The 27,132-nt window shown below is 33.6% G+C and overlaps 1 protein-coding gene across 5 annotated transcripts in view; it reads left to right on the top strand.

The window, feature by feature from the left end:
- The first annotated feature begins 9,389 nt into the window (after positions 1–9,389).
- Positions 9,390–27,132, top strand: part of LOC128238446 (dystrophin-like) — a 198,707-nt gene continuing 180,964 nt past the window's right edge. For 2 of the 5 annotated variants that reach the window (XM_052954370.1, XM_052954369.1), the window contains exons 1-2: positions 16,895–17,027; positions 17,587–19,277. In XM_052954370.1, coding sequence (XP_052810330.1) covers positions 17,840–19,277 — 1,438 coding nt within the window. In that variant the 5' untranslated portion in view covers positions 16,895–17,027; positions 17,587–17,839. Of the gene's footprint in view, positions 9,551–12,224; positions 12,322–15,977; positions 16,266–16,894; positions 17,028–17,586; positions 19,278–23,324; positions 23,574–27,132 lie in introns of those variants that run through there. The other 3 variants (XM_052954371.1, XM_052954368.1, XM_052954372.1) reach the window with 3 other exon arrangements.

Genomic DNA, 27,132 nt, shown 5'->3' on the forward strand with positions numbered 1-27,132 from the left:
ATCTACTTTCGAAATATGATATTCGCAATTAAAATCATGAATGCATTCATACTGTATTGGGAATCAATATGTTCAATGCACTTTTTCAAAATGCAAATAACATTAAAGGCCCAGTACCAGTAAATAATTAGAGAAACAAATAAAATTAAATGTATATCTATGATAATGCCACATATAGTGTTTGATAACACCCCGAGGTTCACACGATCCTTTATTAAACAGAAATAGATGAGAAACACCAAGGGAAGTACTAACTCGACCACTGACTCACTATATGATAATGATGTCTACAAGTGGGCGGAGCATAGTGCTTTGCAAACAGTACCTTAGCCGTTGCCGGAATCTTTAAGGTTTTAGTCCGGAGAAATAACTGGAGAAATACTAAAATTTTCAAATAGAAAATTAAGCTCCTGTTTCTGTTATAGTGAAAAATCACCGATTCAATGTGTCAATACTAGTTTCTTATGTTGTATATAATTAAGCTTTAAATTGAAGAAGATATGAAAATAACACTACAATAATGACTTTTTGTTTTAAAAAATATCTAAACGAATAACTTCTAAGTTAAAAAATGAAAATAATTGGTATATAGATCAACATATAGTTTTTAGCATTAAGAATCCGCTCCGATAACTCAAAGATAGAACATTCGTTTTAGGTGCGGAAGGTCGGGCTTTCAAACCCCGGCCGCGTCAAACCGAAATATGTTATAATAGTACCAGTAGCCCCCTTGCCTAGCGCTTGGCATTGAAGGAGTAGTACTTGGGAAAATGGGGAGCTCAGCACTGGTTCAACCCAGGAAAGTTGTATCCCGTGCATCAGTGCTTCACACCGAGCACGTTAAAGTACCAAAAGGTATCTTAACAAACAGAGCTAGGGTGTCGCACCTGGATCTCTTGTATATCAGGCTGTTTCTTCAGTCTTCCAATGTCTAGATTTGACGGCGAATTACCGTCACTTATAACATTTAAACACGAATCAAGTGCTATGCTCATTCTGATGCATTACCATCCTAGATGTTTAGAAGTGATAAGCGTTTTTGTTTTATTTATATGACCACTGGCCAACTTTTCATAATGATGAACCCTCCCAGTTACAAATTCCACATTGGATATATATCGGACCGATATGTTTTATATATCGGATAGATATCGTTAACGATATATATCCGATATCGCTTTGCACATCAAGTCGGGTCGATATCCTGTCGGCAACGTATCGGGCGGATACCGGGTCTATATGACTTGAGTCATGTGTCCGTCATTGGTCAATCATCGGTTTGATATTATTTCAGATGTCTTATGGCTTCCCTTAAATGTAATATTTAGATCTGCTTTTTCCTTATATAACACCCTAAAATATTTATTTACATTTTTTGACGCGCCATGCTAATCGCTCAGATGCAGACACTATAAACAGTATACCTCTCAAAAAGTTCAATATTCTTAGGGATAAATAAATGAAAAGATTTAGAAAGCAATGTATATACAGTTTTAATACTTGTTTTCATAAATTCATTAACTTGATCATATTCAAGATATTTAAAATGCAAGTTTCAAACAAATGAACGTAAGATCAAGTAAACTAAATATTGAAGCTGCACTTTCACAGATTGAATGTTTTGACAACTTTTTTATTTTTATTTTTATTTATTTTTTTTTGTCTTGGAAGGAGCCAATTTTGCGAAAATGCATGGAGGCTGCTGACAAAAAATAGATCGCAGTCTCCTGTATTTAAATTCAAAAATTGATGTTGTATGCATTTTTCTTTAACCGTTAACACTCATAAAATATTCAATATTTTATCAAATTTTGATATCCATAGAAAAAATGCATTGGCGTTGATATCGTGTTTTTATTTTTAGTACATGATTGTATTACATATATATGTTTCTCTTGCGGATCCCCTGAATTTTCCCAATGCAACGTTTCAAGTCAATATGGTACACACAATATGCATCCCTTTCACCAGAATGTAAAAATTCTGACTAAAATTTTCTGTGGAAAGATACCCCAACCCCAATATATCATTCGTAGAGCCCATATTGTGTCTGTTTCTGAGCTACACACACTTTTATTAATCCAACCCACAGTCAACCTCCCATACCTCCCCTTTAACGTTAAATCCTTCTTTTGGTTCAGTTTTTGAGGCACTTTTTGCCTACTTGTTTGCAATGTGCCATTCAATCGGTGTTAAATTCTTTAACTTCTTTATAAGCCATGTCATTTAATATTTTCCCATTGATTGTGTTATTGAAATATATCAGCGCTACGAACCGGGTGAGTAAAGAGGTCTTCCTCGACGTAGACAAACACTTATTATATCCATTGGACTCTTTTTTGTAAATAAGTGTCGCCAAAAAATTGAAATAATTGTTGTCTGTGTGTTAGGTTTTTACACTTAAATAGTTATTTACAAAGATATATTTAAAAAAATATATTACATTGTAAAGCCGTTCTTTATATTGAAGACATGTTCCATGTGATTTTTTTCTCCAAACATGAACAAAAGCTTTTCTTATTAGATCTTTGAAGCTTGTAAAGTAGTAATTAAAATGCATGCATAGAACTTGGCTCATGAATGGAATCAATCTTCCAGAATATAAACAAAAGCTTCTACATGTATTCTAATTGTTATTTGATAGTTTTACTTTCATAAGCAAATATTTTTTATCACTCTTGTGACAAAGTTCTTGAGGATTTTATCTTGGGTATGGAAGGATGCATAGAAATGATTTCTGACAGTGACATCGTTGGTATTGCAACTTACCTTTAGGGAATGTGTCGCTCATATCTTTTAGAATTGAAGGATCGCTCATTTTGTATTGGCAATCATTTTGATACAAAGCATACTAGACTGGTACCCTAATAGTCTGTTCTCACAAAATGTTTGTGTAGTTTGTTTACGAAAAGTAACGAAAGGTACCAGTATATAACAAACTGGGGTCAAATTTACATGTATACCATGCATTCCGACTCACTAAGTTATACACCTGAAATCGTCTATTCAAAGCCGGAATACATGACAATCTACTTGTTGGTGAAAACAACAGTAAAACATGATCATTTTAGAAGTCAACAAACATTGGCAAGCCATTTTTAGGTTCAACACTGTTTAAGCGTAATGCAAAACAATAATAAAAACTCGAGTTGATAACCATTTCTCTAGCAAACAATACCAACCAGTGTGTCCCCAAAACGTACATTTATGTCGCAGTATGGATGTACATGGGTGGTATTCAAACGTATACACTTGTTGACTAGTGAGCTATTGATTATGATCTGATATTCACTGGAAGGAAGTTATTATTGACAGAGGCGCAGCGGGGGTCAATATGACTTCTTGTCATTTAATATCAGATAATATAACAATGTATTTTTTAGATGCGTTGTATTCGCAAACCAATAAAAATAGAGGAAACGAAGAACTACACGAGAAAAACATTTATAAATGAATGAATTTATTAATAGAATTACATTCTATATTCAGATTAAGATTATGAGACCAGGCGCGTAGGAGCTGGGATCGCAGAGACGCGGCAATGGGGCCGCGAATATTTGATACCGATTTTCTTGATAATCGTATTTTAAATAAAGATACGCGCATATAGATCAATAGCAGTCTGACACGATATTGAATAAACAGGTCACCATGTCATAATTAAACCTGTGACCATCTAGCTAATTGGCGTGTGAATGGCGTGAAAACTGTCCGCGGATTATTGAAGATGGGTAAGTGGAAGAAGAGGCAATAAGACAATAATTATTTGTATCGTTTTTGATGTTTCAAAAACTGTAGTTGAAGAACTGAGAAAAGAAATGAGTCCCGACACACCTGGATTTAGAGTGCTGTGTCCGACTAGATGGACTGTTAGGGCGGAGTGTTTGAAAAGTGTCTTAGACAACTATTCCGTTCTTCAGAAATTGTGGGATACCACCTATGAGACCACAAAAGACACTGACACCAGAGCGCGCATTGTTGGTGTGAAGAGTCAGATGGCATCAATTGACTTTCTCTATGTTGTGACACTTGGGTATGTACTGTTAAAGCACAGTGACAACCTATGCAGGGCTTTTCAACACAAAGACATGTCAGCTTCTGAAGGTCACGATCTTGCCCATGTGACAGTGTCTAAATGTAATAGTTAATAAATGATAATAGTTTTATATCTATCAACTATTTTAACTGAAAAAGGTTTACATAAAAACATGAAAATAAAACCTGAACTCACTGGAAATCGAGTCTTTCAATGCTTAAAATTGAAAAAATCTCGAAGGGAGGGGACACCCCTCCCGAGCCCACCCCTTCCGCGGCCCAAATGTCAACTTCCTTCCCACGCGCCTGTGAGAAAAACGAAAGTGGATATGACTGATATTTTGCTTCGTCGATGGCTGTCTAGACCAATGAGAGGCTGTTTATTAATAGGTTATATATAATAATAATGCAACTTCTCGGATGTGCTTTGACGGAAACTTTCCAGTTATTCCATTGGACAATAAAAGCATGTGTTATTATTGATTGATTTATTTATAAAATACAACTTATTGGTTGATTGACAACTGATTGAAGCAATGGTATGATTTTTTTTTAAACCGAGACATACACGGTGAATGAAGTCAATGTTTTAAGATGAAAGATATGACTTGAAGAATCCGAACCACAAAAAAAGCTAGTATTCTTAGAGCTCCATTAACATTGATGTTATATGTTGATGCCTGGAGACAAGTATATACAAGGTTGGTATCATTTTAAATGTATTTACTTGCTGATAACTCATGTGTAAACTAAATGATCGAAAGTGCTTCGTATATAAAAAATGTAACAGTTTGTAAATGTGCTCTTTATTTCAACTGAAATCAGATGTTAACGTCATTTTTTTGGAATCGTTTAAGGCCAAAACAAGTTTCTTATATTATTTTAGGTAAACTTCCTACATCGTTTTTTTTCGGTTCACAAAACCCTTTCAAGTGATATCACAATAATATGTGGTAGTAAGGAGTTATCAGGAATCTTATATTAATAAATTTATATGGATTACCACCCTCGAAGATAACAATTAAAATAACGACAAAGAATTCAGTACGAGGGGTGGTAGATACTGCATGGTTCTTATTTTAGTGTACCCTGGTAGGGGAGAAAATTCATGCAGGGAGTTTCTGCTTCTTCCAAACAGAATACCTTCCCTTGAATACTCTTTCAGGTTTACCACGTTGGATTTTATTTTTTTAGGTAAAACTGAATGTCCAAAACTGAAGGCCTATAGTTAACATACCTTAAAATGATCAATATGCAGACTTTTATCATAAGTTTTAACTTGAGTATTATCTAATACGTTTTAATGCTCCCATTTATCTTACATGTGCAACCATCCGCGAAGTCAGGAACTGCCGTCTGCTGTGAAAAAAGTTACCGGCGTCGTGCGCGTGTGCCTGGTGTGCGGTTGATCTGCCTACCCTCTGTTTTTGGCACTTCCCATCACTATTGAACCTTTCTCCCATCTAGATTCTTCAGAACTAAGAAATCAGGGGTTGTGAGCATCCAGGATTTGACATCGGATGTGCATGCCATGGGTTTCTCTCGAGTCTCGGCAAAATGACCTTATACAATACCGTGTAAATACATAATTGTAATATTATGCACCAGTCATTTGTAACCACGGCTCCCACAGGTCCAGGGAATAGCGCGGACTTTGACTTTGGGTCCAGTCAATCCCGGGTAAAATCCCCGCAGGGCGGAACTGCTGGTAAAATCCCCGACAAATGCCCCCACACCCCAGGGACCCTAGATAAGGCCCATTCCCCGCTATTTTTGGCGTGAAGACAAAACCTCCTCATTCACCCGGCACTGCGGGGCCACCTGGAAGGTTAAGAAACGGCCTATTTCCACGGCTATCCCTGGTTTACCCCCGGACCTGGCGGGCCGTAGTTACAATTGTCTGGTGCAATACTGGCTGTATGCAGGGTAGATATACCAGAGGGGTGCAAATGTGATCACACCTTTTGGCCTGCTCCAGGCCTCACACATGCCACAACCAAAAAGTGTACATATAATCACTTGCAAATTCGGGGTGTGTGTGTGTGAAATACCCCCACCCCCACTCCGCTTCTCAAATCATCCAAGTTTGCTTTTTATTTGAAAAAAAAAATGAACTACTCAACATGCATTTTGGACTAGGAATTTAAAAAATAAATAGAGGATGAGGATGAATGATTTTTCTGGTTGCCCTGGCTCTTGCGTATAATATCTGTTATTAAATACTATAAGAAATGCCTTATTGATGGCCAACCTTTAAAATAACAAATAGTGTTGACAATATAGATGTCAGTTCATAAGGGCACACTGTCATCCACCCATGTCTAATGACCACCATTTTACTTGGGGCTATTGACCATGACAGCTTGATTGCAATAACCACCACCCTAATTGTTATTTTTTCGTCCATCATTGAATAAAGCATAATTAATATATTTTCAGTGCTATTTTTCTAGCCATATTTTTTTTATATTTGCAGAAATTGGGGGCGGTGGCCAGACTGCGAGATACATGTACAAATCTGAAGAATCAAATGCAGTTATTATGATTTGTCAGGTGTCGGTAACCATTTTGTTTTAAAATTTGTTTTTCGGTGTTATATATTATATACAAATGTTTTTATCCAATCTTCAAGTAACTAAATCAAAACTCTTCAAAATGGGAATATTAACACAAGTTATAGCATAACAAAAAGTGTGCTTTAAGCTGAATTGATCCTGTTTTTAAACCCCAGGCCAACCAACCTCCTGGCCCCAATTTCTCGAAACTTCTTAAGTCCCTTATAACAGGATTAAGCTAATCTCACTATTTTTGTTGTTCTAAAAAATGTGTTATATTTACTTCTTCAAGAATTTTTAGAAATTATGTAGGAATAATCTGTATGATTATCAGAATAAACCATTTTTCATTTATCAAAATCCATTTTCAGTATGTTTTTTGGCTAATTGAAATAAGCGACTTAAGCCTGTTAAGCGTAAGAAGTTTCGAGAAATTGGGGCCTGGACTGTACCAAATCATCATGGACTGAAATTTGGTCGATCAAGGTTCAGATTCATGTTGGATCTTTGTTGCGTCCAGGCTTAACTAGGATGGTCCTGGAGGGCCCGGGATTCTACCCCAGGATTTTTCAGTTTGGGGTAGTCTGGGTAGGTCCGTGTAGCGACTGTGTTGGCTCGGTGAAGATCCGTAGTGGCACCATGTTGATCCTGGGGGATCCGGCATGATGTGGTCCATGTTGGGTACGGCCTCAGTGTGACTGTAGCTCATGGGACTTAAAGCTGCACTCTCACAGATTTACCATTTTGACAACTTTTTTTATTTTTTGTCTTGGAATTAACCAATTTTTGAGTATATATCTGCAAACCAGTGATAAAAGACTGCTGACAAAAAATTTGATAGCACATTTTCATATTTCCGCTTGATAATAAATGTTTTATGGCTAAAAGCGTAACTAACAGTTTAAGAAAAATGCATAAAACATAAATTTTTGAACTTAAATATGAAAATCTGCGATCTGATTTTTTGTCAGCAGTCTTATATCACTGGTTTCCATGAATTTTCGCATAAATTGGCTCTTCCATGACAACAAATAAAAAAAGTTGTCAAAACATTCAATCTGTGAAAGTGCAGCTTTAAGGTTGTTTGTGAAACAGGAGAAATAATTCACTGCAGCTGTTCATGCATCTTGTTAAAGTGAATCTAAGGCAAATATATGAATGGGTAATATTGTATAGTTACTACAGTGAAATAACTACACTTATTTTAAGTTTTGGAAGTTTTTGATGTAATTTGAATATCATGTTCATATTCAAAAAGACTGTCAGTAAAAATTATCTCTCTATGGCATATCTACTTCTTACCAGGGCCTAAAAAAAAAATTGTTTGGTTAGGGTTACATCCTTAAAAAAAATAGGTAGGGTAGGTAGGCTTTTTATTTTTTTTTTTTTTTTTTATTTTTTTTTTTTATTAGGTTTTATATAAGAAAATAATTTTCATCATTGGAGAATGGTGTTAAAGATATCTAGATGTATAAGCATTTAAGGTTTAAACTTAATATTAAAAAGCAATTTAAAAAAAAAACGAGATTTTTTTTTTTTTTTTTTTTTAATTTTTCATTTTTTTTTCAGACTGACTATAAAAACGGTAGGGTCGGCGCCTATTCCGTAGGTAGGGTCGGGTAACCCGAACCAAATGTATTTTTTTTTTAGGCCCAAACATTGATGGGCTTTACAAACCAAATTGCAATGCCATATCTTTCTTTGCTTATTAAAGTTATTTAAGTTTAAAATGAAAAGGATCTTTAAACGGATTATCATATTTTACATCACCAATTCAAAATAAAAATTGTAGGGACATCCTCTTAAGAATCAATGGATTGCATCAATGACTTTCCGCCATTTAAAAGCCCTTAGTAATCTCTCACAAGCGTGGATAGAGGAGGGCCAGTATTGGCACGTACCCCCTCTTAAAATGTCCAATATTGAAATTGTACCAAATAATCATTTTAAAAATGTAATGTCATCTAATATTCTAAATTTACTGGAGTTTTTAGACCAAAACACTGAAATTCATAATGGCACGCCCTAAATGGCCCTTTTATTAATTTTCTTAAAAAACCCATTTTTTTAAAAACATTTAAGGGAATGTTGGCGTCCCTTTGATATTGGATTTTTCTTGTTGTTTAGGCAAAAAAATGAAAAATACTAACATAATTCATATAATGTCAAACTTGTTATCATACATTATATTGCCTAACAAATCTATATAATTCACATATAAATGAATGGCACTAAATTGCTACATTCTCTGAATGAGGTAAATGCTCCTCAAAAAAGGATTGTTTTAATCTACTTTTTTAGTGGGGAATGGGGCTAAATTTGTGCCCCAAAAAGGACGGAAAAAAAACATGAACCCTATTTCTAATAGTGAATGAAAGTTTCGCCCCCTCGAACACAAAATTCTGGATCAAGCCTTGAAGGACTCCTTTGATGTTTTATAATTATACCTGTTAGATGTTTATACATTATGATTGGCTAAAAGATAGTATTGGTAAATTCTTTAATGCACTTAAGATATTTCTGATATAAGTAGCCTTTTTACATTTCAAACAACATGTTAGAAGTGGTCATTTGTTGGACAAGAACGAAATAACCTTGCAGCTGTCATAAACTTGGCAAGTTGCATTATTTTGTAACGATGTCACATAAGGTTAACTCGACTATGCGAATCATTGTTGCGTGAGACAGTTAGTTATGATAGTAGTATCTTGTTCAAGCTCTTAAATCGTATTGTAAACTATACTGTGTCTTTGCGTTTCATTAATGTTTAATGTTGTGAAAAATAGTAAGTGTGTTTAGGAAGGTGATCCCGGTCAGGATTATTTACACCGCATGGTCTGCGGATTTCATGTGGTTTAAAAAGTTACGCATATATATATAATTATATGAAATATATATGGCTTAAAGAAGAAAATTAACATATTATCCTAGTGAATCATATTGGATTAACTTGTTATAAGGTAAAATATAATGTCTTAATTTAGATTTAAGTAACATAATTGTTGTTGTATGGAAGTAATAAGAATATAATATTTAAAGTATTTGTTTATTATAGTGTAAACCCCTTTCTATCAAGGGCAAGCCTGCTTGACTTATGGGACACCTTGATTAATGTACATCTTTACTCCTGATCCCTTTCCTACATGAATATGCCAAGGACCTTGGGGGGGGGGGGCAGAAATTTTAAGGCAATCGGTACCTATTATTTAATTATATCTACTGGGTTAGCATTTACATATAATTTATAACACTTACATGTAGCACATGTCAACTCTAAGGCTTTAAGAAACAATTCAATTAAATTTTTCGTATTTAGCTTTTATATACTGGAAAAAAGAAGTCTGAAGTCATGATTTTGTTTGTCATTTTTGTTTACTTAAATATAACAATGTCTGTTCATTTCGGATGTTTTGTTATTGAAATATTGGTTAATTGTTATAATACATGTACCATACATAGTCAATACAATGTTTCTATACTTAGCTCACAAAACAATTGATTGTGGTTTGCATGTATATAAATTTTGATAATATTTCAAGGTTAAGACTTTTCACATGGGTTATAGCGCCCATGGTTTGAAATAAAGCAAGATTGATCAAGATTTATTTATCATTTAATGTAAATAATTGTATAGATATGATAGGACATGCGTTAATGATAAAATAACCTGATTATAAAATTAATGATAAACTGGCAGACAAGCTGAACATTTGGCTGTATTAATTTAATACTTTAGTATATTAAAATCCCCCAGCTATTTATTGTTAATATATGCGGGCTTTGCAACTACATGTGTAGTTGATGAATTGAAATACCCTATTTGTAACTGTTGTTTGTTAATGAACATAGCAAAGCATACAATGTCCAGCACTATTTAATTAATAAAAGTTACAATTGAATTGGTCAGTTTAATTGAAACCAATTCAAACTGTATATGTTTGAATGCTATGCCGGGGGGGGGTGGGGTATGATCATCCCTGCCTGTTTTTAAGTAGTTAGTACCTGCTGGTATGTCAAAGCATATGCCAAATCACTGCAGTTGGTTTCCTTTGATGTGGAAGTCCATCGTTGCGCCATAGACATTGCATGAACTAATGATTCGAAATACACATGAGGGATTTCTGCAGACTTAAAGCCACAATTATCACTTGAACTGACTCGATTCATTTGTTATAACAGTAGTAGAATCTTTTTATTCTGAGTGCAATTAAAAGCTCAAATTTATGTAAAGCCTTCTTGAAAATGTTGAAAATAATATTAAGGTGATTGAAGAAATTAACTTAGTTTTATAAATACATGTATTAAATGATAAAAAAGTGAATTAAAAAATAAATAAGAAAACTGTAAAAGAATTCTGCCTGCTGAAGGATTCGAACTCTGGTATTCTGGGTCTGCAATTGCATGGGCACCAATATCAATTAAAGTAGGGTACACAGTTAGTTATAGAGGGTTTTAGGACTGTGAGATTCAAGAATAGTCAACATTGAAATGAAAGAATGTCAACATTTGAATGTTCATATTTATTTTTTATGGGTCCTGGGATAATTATGAAAAAACAACAACAAAGTGATCGTTTTTGTCGGCAATTTCTCGGTAGTTGGGTAATGATTTTTTTTTTTTGTTTTTAAAAAAAAATATTTATAACCATATGAACTCAGTAAAGCACTGAGAGATTGCTGCTTTAAATGTTTTCAAATCAAGGCATCTGAAAAACCCTGTAATATAATTATTTAGGCAATCATTATTGGACTAAAATGGTGTCAGTCATGATGGTATTATCGGGTACATGTAATGAATAGAACACATAATTTAATTCTTCAACAAAAATTACAAATATTTTATATGTTACCAGATTTATGGCATATTTATTGTAATTTTTTGGTGGGAACTCATTATAATATTGCAACCCTTTTACGCCAGAGTGGCTTCTTTTTTAAGAATGTCTATTTAATTTGCATACATATCTAAAAAAATCATAGATATAACGTTATTTATTGCTTTTATAGTTCATATAACACTTAATTATAATATAAAGAGCCTAGCATAACCTGCAGGCTATTCCCTCCACTGAGTTTGTAATGTTACAGAATAACCTTTAAAGGTACTAAACACCAGATGATACAATTGCAAGAAAAAAAGGAAATTGTCAAAAACTTGCATAATATTGACATTGTTGTGTACAATTAAGGCATTGAATCTTACTTACTGATGTATAACATCGCTAACGACTCATTGATCTTTCACAGTTTTTGCGCATTTTTCCGGTTTGAAATTTACTGGTTTTTTTACCACGTATTAAGCCCAATAAGTTTAAGAATAGCATTGGAATATTTTCCTGTACTCATAAACTGAGAAACCAGTATGCGCTATTTTTAAACGGGGAATCTCAGATGAGACAGCAACATGATAGTTGCATTTATTCTTTCATTTATGTAAAATGATGTATTATCAGCCTCTTTTAGCTGGCATTGACAATTCTAGGCTTGTTTTGAAGAAATACTGTATTTGTGTGAAGCACTACAATCTTTATTGAAATGCAGCCAAGACTCAACTTTTTGATGCTAACCAGACTTCCAATTGGTAAACCAAATAGAAAATTATAATTGCAATAAATATGATTATTTCTTATCTCAGGTGTAATGTGCAAGACTGCCTAGCATCATTGTGGACATGGAGGGACAGCCTGGCGAACAAGATGTTGGCTTCGGGTTCAAGATTCAGGAAGCCAAAGGTAAAATTTGTTCAACCTTAGTCCTAGGAACATGACTGTTGTTCCTGTAACAGGGCTCGACATTAACGGTGGTCTGATGGTCCGGGACCACCAGATTCATGGTCCGGACCAGTAGAAACCAGTTCTGGCTAGTCCGACTGGACCAGTGAAATTTCCAAGAAGAAATAATTTAATCAGAAATGTTAAGCACGATCCCTGACTAAATCTGACAATATGTATAATCCAACAAATAAATGCAGTGCAAGCAGCGTTCGTTGTTTTTATTTACATTCCCTTGCGCATGCGTTACATCTGCGACCGGAAGTAAACAGCACAGAACAGTTTACGATAGCTGTGAAATCATCGGAATTAGGTCAATCTTTATTACGATGTAAAATTCCAATAACTTATTTTAGCAAATCATTTCGTCCATATTTATAGCATTGAATTTGGTTTTTAAGTATTTATCGTATGCATAGTAAATTAAAGCCATTTGCTAATGTGATTGACAAATTTTAATGTACATTCAAGTCAGATATGTACTATATATCTTTTATTGATGCCTGATAATCCAAGTATATTCTAGTCAATCCTCATACTATTGTTTCATTGTTGTAATGTTAACCAGTTAAAGTTTTATATTAAAATTAAAAGCTCACTATTATTTTCATCATGTGTGTATATAATAAATCTTCACAGGCAAAGAATTAAAATCATATCATCAAAAAGTATCAATTTGGTCAGGACCAGTGGATATTAGGTCAGGACCAGTAGAAAATATATCTACTAGTCCGAATGGACCAGTGGATTTAAAAGTTAACGTCGAGCCCTGTGTAAGTTTTATTTTTGTTTTGTTTTTAGTGTGTATACTGTATAATATGTATTTTATTTACGATGCCACGGGACTGTCTGTATGTCACAGTGTCAGTTTCAATGAGAGGTTTAGTAATGTATTTATGGTTATTTTACATCTGACCGTTGGCTCCAATGAGAGGGTTACAGTACATTTATATATTTGTTTCACATCACCGCCAGATTATTTATGTGGCTGTTGGCCCCCATGAGAGATCAACATGTGTATGAATTTTACGTTGGCTCCAGCCCATCTATATAGGCATCATCGCCCAAATGAAAGTTTGTGGTAGGCTGTGGGGCAAAGTGCACAAGACAGGTTGTATACCCTGGTAAGGGCCTAGGGATGTGACTCCGATTTCTATAACATGTGCAATTGTGAAGTTCTGACACACAGGACCCCCCCCCCCCCCACCCTTGAGTGTACTCGCAGCCTCATAGATAGATGATGTATATTTTTAGTAGTTTTTCTACCTTTCACCATTTATTAAGTAGCAGACATTCAAACAATTTTGACAACTGAATTGGAGAACCCAGGTTCCAAGTGAACAGCAGCTCTTTTTTGGTGCAATTTACTGCCTTGTAAAAGCTGTTTCACCATGTGAAAAAAATCTATTTTTGCCCCATTTTTTTTCCAAATTTGATAAATAACATAAATAAAAAAACAGTGTTTTCTTGAAAAATAAATACTATCATAACATAACATGTATATATTTGCCATTATATTAGCTATTTTGGCCTTTATAATTTTGTATTTTCTCCAGACAACTTTTTTCCCAATTTGGATTTAGGCACAGGTGGTGAAAAATATTCCAAAAAAAAAATATCTCTGGCATTGGGTATGAATCTCAAAGATTATAGTTGGCCAAGTTTTGAAGAATGATTCTCAAAATGAATCATAAGATAAGTAAAAAACACATTGTATTTATGATCTTAGATAACTCACTGCATTTCATAACATTTTGGCTCGTGATCTGCACGAGTGGTGTTTTTTGTTTAAGTGCGACGTTAAAATTGATATATTGTTACAAAAATATTTCTTTTAACAAATTCAGGACCAATACGCCACTATATAGAGTTTAATGCTAACAATTAATTGCAAATTGCCACCGCATTTTAAACCTTAAATCCATCCACTTGAATTTTCTTATCAAAAGCCTTTCATAAATCCGTTATGTAAGAACAAGATTTTCCTTTAAGATAGTGGTGTGACTGAACTAATTGGCCCATTTTCCATTATTGAGTGTGATGTAACATCTAATTATTGTAATCTCTACCATTCTGTAAGTTTGTGTAAATATTTATGAAGTAAAGTTGTACGATTTTAAGAGGAGATAAGTTACATTGTCATAATATACCACATTTTTTTTAATGATTTATATCCCTTTTTCATCACTGATGTCGGCAGAATGACTGTCTTTTAGCAATGAGAAATGCCGTCAATTAATTGAACAAATCTTTGAAAGTAGATTTTTAAATGAACAAGCTCAAATTCTTATGTGTGTGCTTTGCTTAATAAACAATAAATTCCCGCTATTTAAATAAGCACCCAAAACAGTTTACCAGTGAAGGACTTAAAAATGAGTTATGGGATGTGCATATTTCTTTTAAATACTAGTTTTAAGTAATGGTTAAAGATTGTTAGTATGTTCTTACAAAAATAAACAGTTTAATATGATGCAGTCAAATAACCATTTATTTCTGAAGTATATACTGACAGGTTTTAGTGGTCTACATAATGTTGTATAAACTACAAACTAATGGGCCAGCTCCTGTTAATATATACCACTTCACCTGATTAAAATCAATAACGGCTGATTTACTGATATAATTGTATTGGAAAGTTTTAAAGCCACTGATATCTCATTGGACAAAATATAATGTTGATCACTAATTTTACCTTAAATATTGCTTTCATTATAATAAAATAGTAAAATTATATAGAACAACATCTTTAACTTCCTTATTATTTGCACAAATAATGGACTGATTGTTTTTTTGTCCAGTGTCAATTATCCATCAAATCTAAAGTTGACATCTTTATGTGTTCTTATCTTTGATTATGTCTGTTACAATTCCATTCACCCAGGAATTGCATTCTATTTCTGGAAGTAAATCTTGATTACAGTTAAACATGCAGGATCCTCTGATTAAGAAGTAACCAAGAACTGATACCTTAGGAAATATACTTGTATCAAAACTGAAACATATTTGTCAAAATTCCCATTAGATCTGCGATAATAGATTCATGCAAACATCAGAATTTCTTTGAGTGCCATTATATTGAGACAGAAAATCCACTTCTCCTCGATCATTTAATTCTTTTTTACTTGCAGCTATAAGGCCCCCCAAAAAAGATGTCCGTTTCGGGTAACCCGACCCTACCTATAAAAATGCGCCGACCCTAACTATTTTTTTCTGTTTCTGAGCAAAAAAAAATATTTGTTAGCGAATAGAGAGTTACCAAGGGCGGATAAATGCGGATTTTAATCAAAATTATTGTTTATATGATAAAACAAAGTCAGGCAATGACAGTAATGTAGGAAAGACTGCCATGTGCAAGAAAACACTCTGAACTAACGACAGATTTTGAAAAAAAAATATTTAAAAAATCAAAAAAAATCCCTACCTACCTTACCTAGAAATTTTGGGAAGGTTACCCTAAACAAACAATTATTTTTTTTTTGGCCTAAGCAAAATCACCATAGGGAAGTGATATGTTTATTCCACCAAAAATAACTTGGAAGATGTTCAAAATTCATTGAGCATTCTGCAGTATCCTAAGTTAAACATGTGTGGAAATGATGCCATAACCTCTTACAATGCTTTGAAACAGTTGAGGAGTTGAGCAAAGAGGGTGTAATTTTCGGAATTGCTAATTTTCGTTTCTAGATTCGGATTACCGTGTCAGATTATGGATATTTCCGATATCTGTGTTTTTCTCAAAGACATATTCCCTGATACTTGTTCTTATTTCGAGAATGATTTGTTATTTGTTTGGATAGCTTTAGTGTTGGAATTGAGCTATAAAACCACTATTGGCTTGGATGTTTCTTGGGAGATGTTTGTTCTTATGTCTCGGAATATATTAGATGACAGCAATTGTGTTCTATGTCTGGTCTAGTTATTAATACAGTGTTTGGACAAAATTTGTTATTATTTGGATGAATTGACTAAGGAATTTTGAGGCAATAGTGAATTTAGGATGCTGTGTCAGTTTGGATTCTGTGATAATCAATAACAAATATGTTGTATTTCCATATTCAAAGGCATGCTTTTAATTCAAAATATCTAAAAAAGAATTTTTGGCTTACACAAATAGGTGGGAGATTCAAGATAGTGAAAAGAAATAATTTAAATGCACAAAACTCTCTGGATTTTGAGGACAAATTTCCAAATTTAATGGGGTTTCAATATGTGTTGATGCCAAGATTTATTATTTGTTTTAATGTATTATTGTGCTTTACTGACATTCGACTTGAATGATAAAAACAAAAGAATCATATGATTTAGGCAGGGTTCTCAATAAGTTTCGATTGAACCGTCTCAAATAGTAAAGTAACCGACCAACTTCTACTTATTCTTCTTAAATTTTTTTAAGTTTTCCAAATATGAACCGGCCTAATTGCCTTTTGAACCGTCAATTTTGGCCGGCAGCCATTTCTTATTGAGAACACTGTTTAGGTACCGTACAGATTAAAAAAATGAGCAATATTTTGAAACTTTTTTTATGGCCATGTAGCTATTAATTAAAAAAAATATATTATAAAAGACAACTGAGTGCAACATGATAATACATTACGGTAAACTAAAAATGTTAGCATCAACCTATATTGTGCGCCTTTAAATAAGTATTAGCTAAGAAAGAATGTACGGTAAGCTGCCAATTTCTTAATAAAAATCCAAAATTCAGCAAATTAAGAATTTGGAAACTCCCAAATAAAATCAAAAACATATGAAAAGCATTAGAGATGTAAAATAATGAACATTTTATGTGCATATAGATATTTTGATTGCTTTTCTGACTCAAAAATCGTACAGGTATGATGCACTGGGAGATAAAAGACTGATAATTATCGAAAGTCTGGAAATATTTAAGATAATGTAGGAGAGAAATCATTTTTGTCTTGGTTTTAAGTGTTATTTCTCTATTGAACATCTTGTGAAAATCATAAAGAAGATCCTTAGACATTTTGGTCTTATAAAGATGTTTAAAATCATTTTACTTTTTTTCCAATAGTGTTTGAGGTTTTGGTCGGATGTTAAACAATTTTAGTTATATTAAGATCTGAGACTGTTGAGTTTAAATGCATACAATAATGATGTTGATTTCATAATTGTCTTTAAACTTATAACAATGCCTTAGAGACTAAAAATGCATTAAATTAATGGTATTTAACTCTTCTCAAATCAATTAGCTTTTAACTTTTACAGTTTTCACTAAATTTACCAAATGAAATTAATAGACTGTGTTAAGGAATCTGGAAGTCCATTAAAAGCAGACTGTCTTGTAAACAACAAAATTGTGAGGTGCTGAAATAGAAGTTATACAGGAAACTACCATTGATGAAGAGCTTGCAATCCTTTCAGTAAAACTGTTAAGCTTATAACTGAAACAGTTACTGCTTCTGATGAAGGTGTCAAAGAGCTAGTTGGTATTGAAGCGAATGTTGAAAAGGAGGGTAAAATGGAGAAAGAGTTTGCTGATTTGAATAAAGATATCAGTGATCTTGTTGAAAAGGAGAACAAAATGGAAACAGAAGTTACTGAAAAAGTGGTGGTTGTTGAAAATGTTTCGGAAATAGATGTAGATAAGAATGAGAAGAAATCAGTGGATAAAGCTAAGACAGAGGAAGGAGAGATAATTGAGTTAGCAGTTGCAAACAATCAGGTAGGAACCATGCAATCAAGTAAAAATGAAAATCTAGATGAGAAACAAGACATTGCTGTTGAACATGTTTTAAAACCTTGCATGGAAGAAGGATTTATAAATGACTTATTAGAGTGTGCTAACATTGGAATGATTGAACAATGTTTAGCTGTGGAGGTTGTTGATAATACAAGTCTTCATGAATGTGCTAACTATACTCAAAGGAAAAGTCATAAATCTGAAGTGGCACAGAATTTAAGTAATGTTATATCGAAGATAACTGAAGGGAAACTTGGGGCAGAAAAACATGGTGAACTAAAAGATGAGAGCATTGAGGAAGTCTCAGACCAACCTGAAAAAAACAATCCCGTTGAAAACAATGCGAGTTCTGAGAGTGGAGAAATTGATGAAGAAATGCAAGAAAAGGAAACAGGTCAGGGATTTGAGATTCATGAAAGACTTGCTGATGAAGACTGTGATCTCATTATTGAAGAAAGTGAATGTGTTGAAATAGTAGAAGAACAAATGGCGGAAGAAGTAAGAGGTAAATTGGCCTCATTAAATTTCGACTTATTCAGTGATAAAAATGTGACTTCTTCCAGTGGTAAACTTCATAAGGCTGCTAAGGAAATGCAAATGCATGAAACTGGATATGCAAGTGATATTCTAGAAAGTCTTGCTGATGAAGACATTGATGATGTTAAAGATGAAAGTGAAAGTGTTGAAATTGTAGAAGAAGAATTGACAGAAGAAGTTAAATGTAAAGTGGCTTCAATCCATTTTGACTTTTTCAGAGAGTTATTTGCAGATAGAAAAGGTTCGGAATCTGATGATACACAAACGGGAAGTACTTTTTGCCTTCACATTTCTGAAAATGAAGGTGAGAGTGAGTCAGATGATACACATGAAGGAATGCAATATGCAACTGAAGAAGACATAGAACAAGATGTGTGTTTTGAAGAAACATGTGCAATGGCATTTGAAGCACAGGCACCAAAAGTACCGGACGTGCTAGAACTTAAAACTGTTGATTACATCAAGGAAAACAAAGATGATATTTTTCAATCACCTGATAGTGAAGGATCTTTGATTATCAACGCCGCCTTATCAGAGGATGAGGACTTTCATAGGATTATGTCAAGGCCGGATGACAGTGACTTTGAACCAATGAACAGCCTTGACCTAGTTCCAGGGTCTGACCTTGATGAGAGCATTCACAGTCAAGGTCATGCAGAGGAATGGGTTAATGATGAAGGTATAATTACTGATAATTTTAATGAATGTTAGTTAAGGTTATTTTAAAGGTTTTGTGTTTGTTATTGTTTGTATGTAAAGTAGAACTTCTTTGTGCTTGCACATATGTTGGAAATATAAAAAAAAAATACAATGACTTCCTGAAGCAATAAGCATGCTAGAAACTTTGTATAAAAATTAAAAAAAAAAATAGAAAACTGAAGTGATAATTAAAATTGAATATGAAATGGTTAATTATTTATGTGACCTTGATAAATTGCAGTGTATTCTTGAATATGGTTTATTTTTAATGAGACCTTGATCAAGCCTGTTCTTGAGGTTAAACCTGAATATAAAATTATTTTTTTATGTTACCTTCACTGTGATAAAAGTAAACATTAATATAAGGCGTTTATGAGAGTACTTGACTGAAACAAAAGAAGTTCAGTGCTTTTTACCATGCTTACAGTGAATACTTATTAGTTACTTGGCATCCGGCTTATTACAGATAATCCAGTTATCTGTGTCATCAGATTTAGAAATCAGATTTGATTATATCCTGTGGTGTAATTAGGTATACGTAAAATGTTCCTGGAAGAAGGGTGCTACAATTCTATTAGTGATTCAGCAACATTTGCAGAATGTCTAGGCATTGTTGATTTAAATCAAATTTATTCATTGATCATATGATGAAGGAGACATTCTATCAGACTAACAATTAGCTGTGTCTGAAAGTGTCAACTAAACAACCTTTTTTAATATTTTTTCAGAGAAAATCAATTTTATACTCATCTGGAATCAGAGCATTGTGTAGTGTCGCAGATTATGTTTGTTCTATTTCATTTAAAACATGATCTTGTGGTGCATTTCAATTTTGGTATCGTTTTCGATTTGCATAATTTTGATCAAAATATATTGGGTGTTCGATAACTGTTTTGTACCTTGTATTCAAGGGAAACATTCAATAAATAGCATGCGTTTAAGTAAGAAGTGATGTAATCTATCTGCATGAAAGTTATAGCATGGTGAAACATAGTAGAGACTGCTTCTTGTTGTTTATATTTCAATATGGTAGTTAGTTATGCACTTGTCAATTGTAATCACGGACCCCCCCAGGTCCGCGGAATAGCGGGGACTTTTACTGTTGGTCCAGCCAAGCCCAGGTAAAATCCCCGTCCTGTGGGGACAAACTGCTGGTAAAATGCCCCCGCACCCACGGGACCCTAGGTAAGGCCCATTTCCCGCTATTTTTAGCCCGAAGACACAACCACCGCATTCACCCGGCACTGCGGAGCCACCTAAAAGGTAAAAACTATTGATTACAATTGACTGGTGCATTATTATCTACTGCACCCACAACTTGAGTTATTCAGATTAATATATTGCATGTTCACTAGTGCTTTATATATCCAAGTGTATAATTTAAATCATGAGGGTTGTTGTTTAGGAAGAACTGTTTTATACTGTGTTGTTATGGACATGCAATGTAAGTGAATACTATTGTTATTTTTATCCTCATGATAGTGAAAGCAAGGTGAAGCTTCCCCTCTTAATTATGAGAGATAATGTATGTGTAGTCAAAAAGAAAAAAGAACACCCACTTTCAAACATGGTACAAAAATACAACTTGTATTTCACTCACCATTCTTAAAGCTGCACTCTCACAGATATACCATTTTGACAACTGTTTTATTTTTTGTCGTGAAATGAGCCAATTTTTATGTAAATATCTGCAAACCTGAGTGCTATTATAAGACTATTGTTATTTAAGGCTTTAAGAAAAACAGCGATCCCTTTTTTGTCAGCAGTCTTATATCATTGGTTTCCTTGCATTTTCGCAAAAATTGGCTTGTTCCAAGGCAAAAAATAAAAAAAAAGTTGTCAACACATTCAATCTGTGAGAGAGCAGCTTTTAACCATGATCATCAGCATTGTTTTAAAGTAAATTGTGCAAACAAAAAGGGCACGGTCTGACCTTACTATTTATAATGGCTCATGAGTCCAAAGTGTCCAAGTGAAGAACTATGTAAATTTGAAAATGAATCAATAAGTATGAAATAGATAAATTTGCAAGCATGTGTATGGTATCATTATTTTGCAATGATAACAAGTAGATGTACTAAGATTTGGTATCAAAAGTCATGAAATCAAGAAATTATAGTAATTATCCTATCAGTACTGTGTTAAATGGTTTAAGATAATGGTCAAATAAATGGAAGATACTGAAACATGATTAATTTCTTGGGGTTGCTAAATATGTTATCACTATAGTAACAAAAGGCTACTCTCCATCTTTACAAAGCCTTAGGGATTAAGGGTCCAAATATTGAACATCTGTCCTGTTTTGACCATTTATAGATTTCCTCATGTGCTTTGACACTGTTGAGATGATGGTGATGACACCAGTTAACCTAATAGGCCACAGAAAAATATATAAGATTTTAATCCTGATTTTTTTTTGAGAAAGATGATGATTTTTTTAAATGAATATTATGTGTTATGTTGAAATGTGAAGACTTTTTCCACAAACTAAACTACTTTTTACTTACAAGGCAATTTCTTGTTGAATATGAAAAAGATGAAGCGGGGGTTTGAGGCTGAAAATCTTTAATAAATCTTAACATAAATGATAATAGGTGAAATGTTGAAAATTTTGAGACATTTTTTTCCGCAAAATTAAATAAAAGTTATATTTCACTAACAAGGTAACTTGTTGTTGAATATAAGAAACCCAAATGGGAGGCTTGAGGCTAAAAAATTTCCTGCTGTTAGCGGTATTAGGCTCATTTTGAGGAACACTCACGTACACAAAACAGTAGTTTGATTGAGAACGCAGAAAGACTCAAATTCCGGCATTATATTAGGTATGCAAACTTATAGTTCAATATAATGTGATAGGTTTGATTCTAAGATGAAAAATGAAGGCAAGGAATTTTGGTATGCGAGGATAGAACATGATCAGTAGGAGATGAGAATCCAAAACTATTTTTTCTGTGGTCTTATGGATTAGGGGTCATCAACTGAAGAGACTCAGGTGGCATAATTTTGGTCAATTTGACATTGTGGGCTTTGTGCATAAAAGCTGACATCCATGGTTCTCAGCTATTAAGGAATTTACAGGAAGCGTTATAAACTCATGGTTTAAAGCTGATTGCTTAATGTTTCAACAAAGGGATTTAAAACAAATTACGACAGTCGTTACAATTTTATTTAAGGTTTTAAGATAGCAAAGTGTGTGTTGAGACGATCCCCCGTGATTGAGATATTGAGTGAATGAAATAATTGTTGGTGAAGAGATTCAAGCCATTCATGCATCGATAATTACGTTGACGCTGGCGACTGCTGATACAGATGTTGACTGGTTGCTGAGTTACACTTTCATTAAGTCGATCTGGGTCACTGAGGCGTTTACTGATGTCTTATGCCATTTGTGGCTGTTACAAATAAAGCTTCTGTATGATAGAGATGTTGTTTAAGTGAAATTCTGAAATGCATGGTATTTTGCGGTCACAAAACCATGTATGAAACCTTTTAAGAAAACAACACTTGAATTTACTATCAAATTACGAAAGATGATTATAATTGAGCCCGTAATTGAGTTTCTTTATTCGTATAAAGGGCTATCTTTGTGTGTCATATCCAGTTAATACAGATATCAGTTAAGAATTGATTAATCGGCTTAATTATCTTATATTGCTTGACAAGATATAGTGTACAAATGCTTAGTTTTAATACTTATAAGGACTACAGGGAAACTGCTTGATGTTAAAAGTGTATTTACTCCAGAGTCGCTCTGTTTAACTTTGAAGTAAATTCTGTTTTACATTTACTATGACCGAGTTTAGGATCAACTATTTGCATATAAAGAAGCTGCTGTGATTAAAAATGCGCGGTGTGAAACACGATTTAATTCAGGAGCTCCATACCCCGTAAATTGGACTGGGATTGAAGGTGTCATGTTTTCTTTCCAATGAAAATGGATTAATTCATAACGGAAGCTCAGTTTACGCCTAGTGTTTCTGTTTGCGCTACGATTTAATGTGTAGTGGAGGCTTATGTCAATATTTGGAAGGATATATTAAATTAAACAGTTAAAATAATGTTAGTACTGTTACAAGCGGAATTTCTTCAGGCAGCTAATGTACATGTGAATTGATTGAAACTTGTTTGAACTTAAAGTAAGATTTGATTTGGAGTAATTTAAATGCATGAGGAAAACAAATTGGATGCAATTTTCTGCAAGTGTTATAAATGGAATTCAATGAATGAATGGATTTTACGATGGATTCTACAACCGCCAAGTTCTACAAGTTTCGAGGTATAATATGCAGATCCTGAGGGGTAATCTTTGGCCAAAAATGGTGTATAGGCCAAGTTCCAGGAGCGGGGGAGTGGGGTTGTAGTGTGGATTTTCCAGCTACATTGTCGGCAATGCATGCATCAAAATTGGCCTTGGTTTTGTACCAATTAATATGTTAACAAGAACATCAATATTCTTACATTTTATCATAAATTGTCTTATTAGTTATAACTTAAGTTGAGAACAATTAATTGAAAACTAAGATTTTTTTGCCCTTTTCTTATTTTTTTATTTTATCCCCCAAAAATGCAGGGCCTATAGGTAGCTCTTGTAACACCCTGAACACACTATAAAAGGGTTATTTTAATTATCATTACGAAGTTATAAGCTGGAGCATTTAAATTTAAAGGCATTTTTCTTGGAATTATATCTGCAATTGTTTCATGATGGAATCATCATTCACATGTTAACATGATAATACAAGATGCAATTTTCTCATAAAATTGAGGCAAATAATTGCTCTTTCCTTTTGACTTTAAAAAAACCTTGATTCTCTAGCTTAAGAAATTAAATAATTCAAACAATAATGGCTGTAATTTTTTCGATGTCATTTTGTGAATATAACAACAATATTTCATTATTTCAAACACTTCCATCTAAGCACATAAACAGTTCCATGGTGTTGTATAATAACCATGTTATAAGTTCATTCGGTTCCGTAATAGGATGTTCAAACATTTCCCCTAAAGCATTCACATTTCCAAGGACTCCATACCCAATTGTTTCAAGTTTCAGTTTTATTTTTGTTACACCCTGTATAAAGTTTCTGTAAATTTTCTCTTCACTTTTGTTATTCCCTGTATCAATTTCAAATGAACAGCGGACTGATTTATTATGTTGGTGAAAGGTGCGAAAAAAACCCCTTAAAAATCATATTACAAGAATTATACAATTAGTTATTCAATATATGTTTTCAAATATGATGTAAACTTTGTGTACAATTTTGTCTTGAAGCACTGGTAGTGATATTTAGCTGGACCATAAAAACACTCTAAAAAAACATTTGATTTTTAAATTAAACTATTATTGTGCACATGTTGCCACCCTGAGTCACATTATACGCGCATGTATATATATATAGCAAGGCCCATAACTTTAGCTGTGACAAGTATTGAGTTACTCCCCTTGTTTGCCTGAAACAAAACTGCATCTATAATGTATAATTATGCGTTGAGAAAATTTTTAGTCTGAGCATTGCCATTTGCTTCGCCATGCTCTTGTCAAGAGTTCCATTTCCTTCAAATATTGATGTTATTCAAGGAACCATTGCTTTAAATTTGAAGTGCATTTCCATGTATGAAAAGATCTTCCGATTAATCTTTATATAAAAGTATTTTGGGCGGGCATTTTTTACCGTTATTTCTAATTGTTGATAATATAAACAATAATTACAATAATCATCCAATATTTCTTATTTTTATACCAGTCATAATTATGCGATATGACATTCAAATCCTTTGAAAACCATAAGCATATATTATGGTAAAGAGAACATGTGCATTTTGTATGGAATTTAGCCTTTAGTGGAGGCAATTTGCAGAAGCACTTTTTGCACATAATTATTACAAAGCATACAAGTACCACTTGAATCTCCTTTTTCTCCGCCTTTCCTCTAGTTAATAACGAAACACGTGCACGCTGTTCTGTGACCCTCTTATAAGTGCTTATTGACAGGATTTTCATGAATGCAAATGGAAAATTAGCTATTAGCTCATCTGTTTTTTTTTGTCATAGCTTAGGTAATGGTATCATGAGCCTCTTCGGTTTGCAAAAACATCATGTGAAACTTGGTACGCAGTCATGTTGCCTGGCATTACACCCTTATGTACAGCAAAGCTGAAAACCCTGGCTTTAATAAATTTTATTGAGGCTAAACCAAAAATGGTTTGGTTAGGGTTACAAAAACAGGTAGGGTGAATTAAAGGCTTTTTAAAAAAAATAATCTTTTATTATGCTTTGCGTAAAAACGCTATTGTCATCTGTTATGGACATTAAGTATTGAAGCTAAATATTGGTGATACAACCAACAAGAATGGCATATAAAATGTTGATAAAAAAATTGTAACTACCATCCCATTGGTTAAAAAATGATTCAACCTTTATGTACTAATAATATATAATGAATATACTTATAAAATCAAAACAATCTGCGAAATCCCTTAGCTCTCCAATTTCTGATCGTTAACAGCTGCGCTAATTACTCTATTGTCGCTGCACAACTCATCAAGTATGTATTGATCTAGGTGGTCCAATGTTTTCACCCTTGAGTTCATAATGTATGAAAACTTCTGTTGCATCAAGGCTGTTATATTTTTTGTCATTATCCCAATGTAAATTTTAATGGTGCGCATACATTTTGTGGTATAATCCTGATATGAAATACGGGTTTTATATGTAATCATCGTAAACAGAAGCTTTGAAATCATGTCCCCTGGGCTCTGTGATGTTGCAGATTTAACATTATTGTAATGGACGACCACTTAAAACATGGCTAAATGCTTTAAGATGATAAATTAAAGGAATCTGAGAAGAACACTGCCTTGTTATTTGATTGAAAGACATCATCAGGTTGCAAAATTTATCCAAAACCAGCTTGGACATACAACCCTAGAACACTGTTTCTGTGGGACATTTCATAACAATCTCATAGTCTCTTTTGACATGTTAAGTTCACATTCTTATCCAGCATTGTGTATAATAATGAAATTTGAATGTTTGTTTATTTTTTTATTGCAATTAGTTGCTTATAAAACATTAAAATATTATGTCGGTCTTTGAGATCCCAGTTGAGCTATAACATCCATGACCGAGAGGTTCAGGCAAATATTGGTATAGAAACACTTAGAATTGGGGTAAATTTACCCTCTTAGGGAAATTCTTGGGGGGCAAATCTGTTGATAGTTTTAAATTCCATCTTGGGCAAATTCTTGGGGACAAATCTGTTGATAGTTTTAAATTCCCTCTTAGGCAAATTCTTGGGGGCAAATCTGTTGATGGAGTAAATTTCACCACCCCCACCCACCCAACCATGGATGTTTCATAAATGCAACATTACTGGAGCCTCTCAATTTTATTGAACCAAAAATATTATCTGGAAAAATAGCAATAGGATGTGCTTATTTGATTTTTCTGCAAAAAACAATTACCATACCTGAGTATTTGTGTGTTTTGTTGATTTTTCTGCCAACTCTTCAATAACATTGTTCGCTTCATTTATACCTTGCGCGTTTCGGAAATTAATGCTGGAGTTCTGAGCAATAAATTAACATTCTAACAGCCTGATTAGGATGTAAAAATGACATCAATAACAGCTACTCAGAAAATCATTGCTATTTTAGGGTATGACTCGCTCGTTGGTTACATTATGGCTTCAGCTCCCATTGTATGTAGTGTCCATTCCGGACTTAACAGTGAATTTAAATGCCAAAAAGGACACAAGTCGTGCATGAGTAGTTATTGCTTTTTCGAGTCACATTGAGACTGATATGAGATAAATTCGCTCAGAAAATCATGATCA

This window comes from Mya arenaria, chromosome 6, assembly GCF_026914265.1.
Source record: "Mya arenaria isolate MELC-2E11 chromosome 6, ASM2691426v1".
NCBI lineage: Eukaryota > Metazoa > Mollusca > Bivalvia > Myida > Myidae > Mya > Mya arenaria.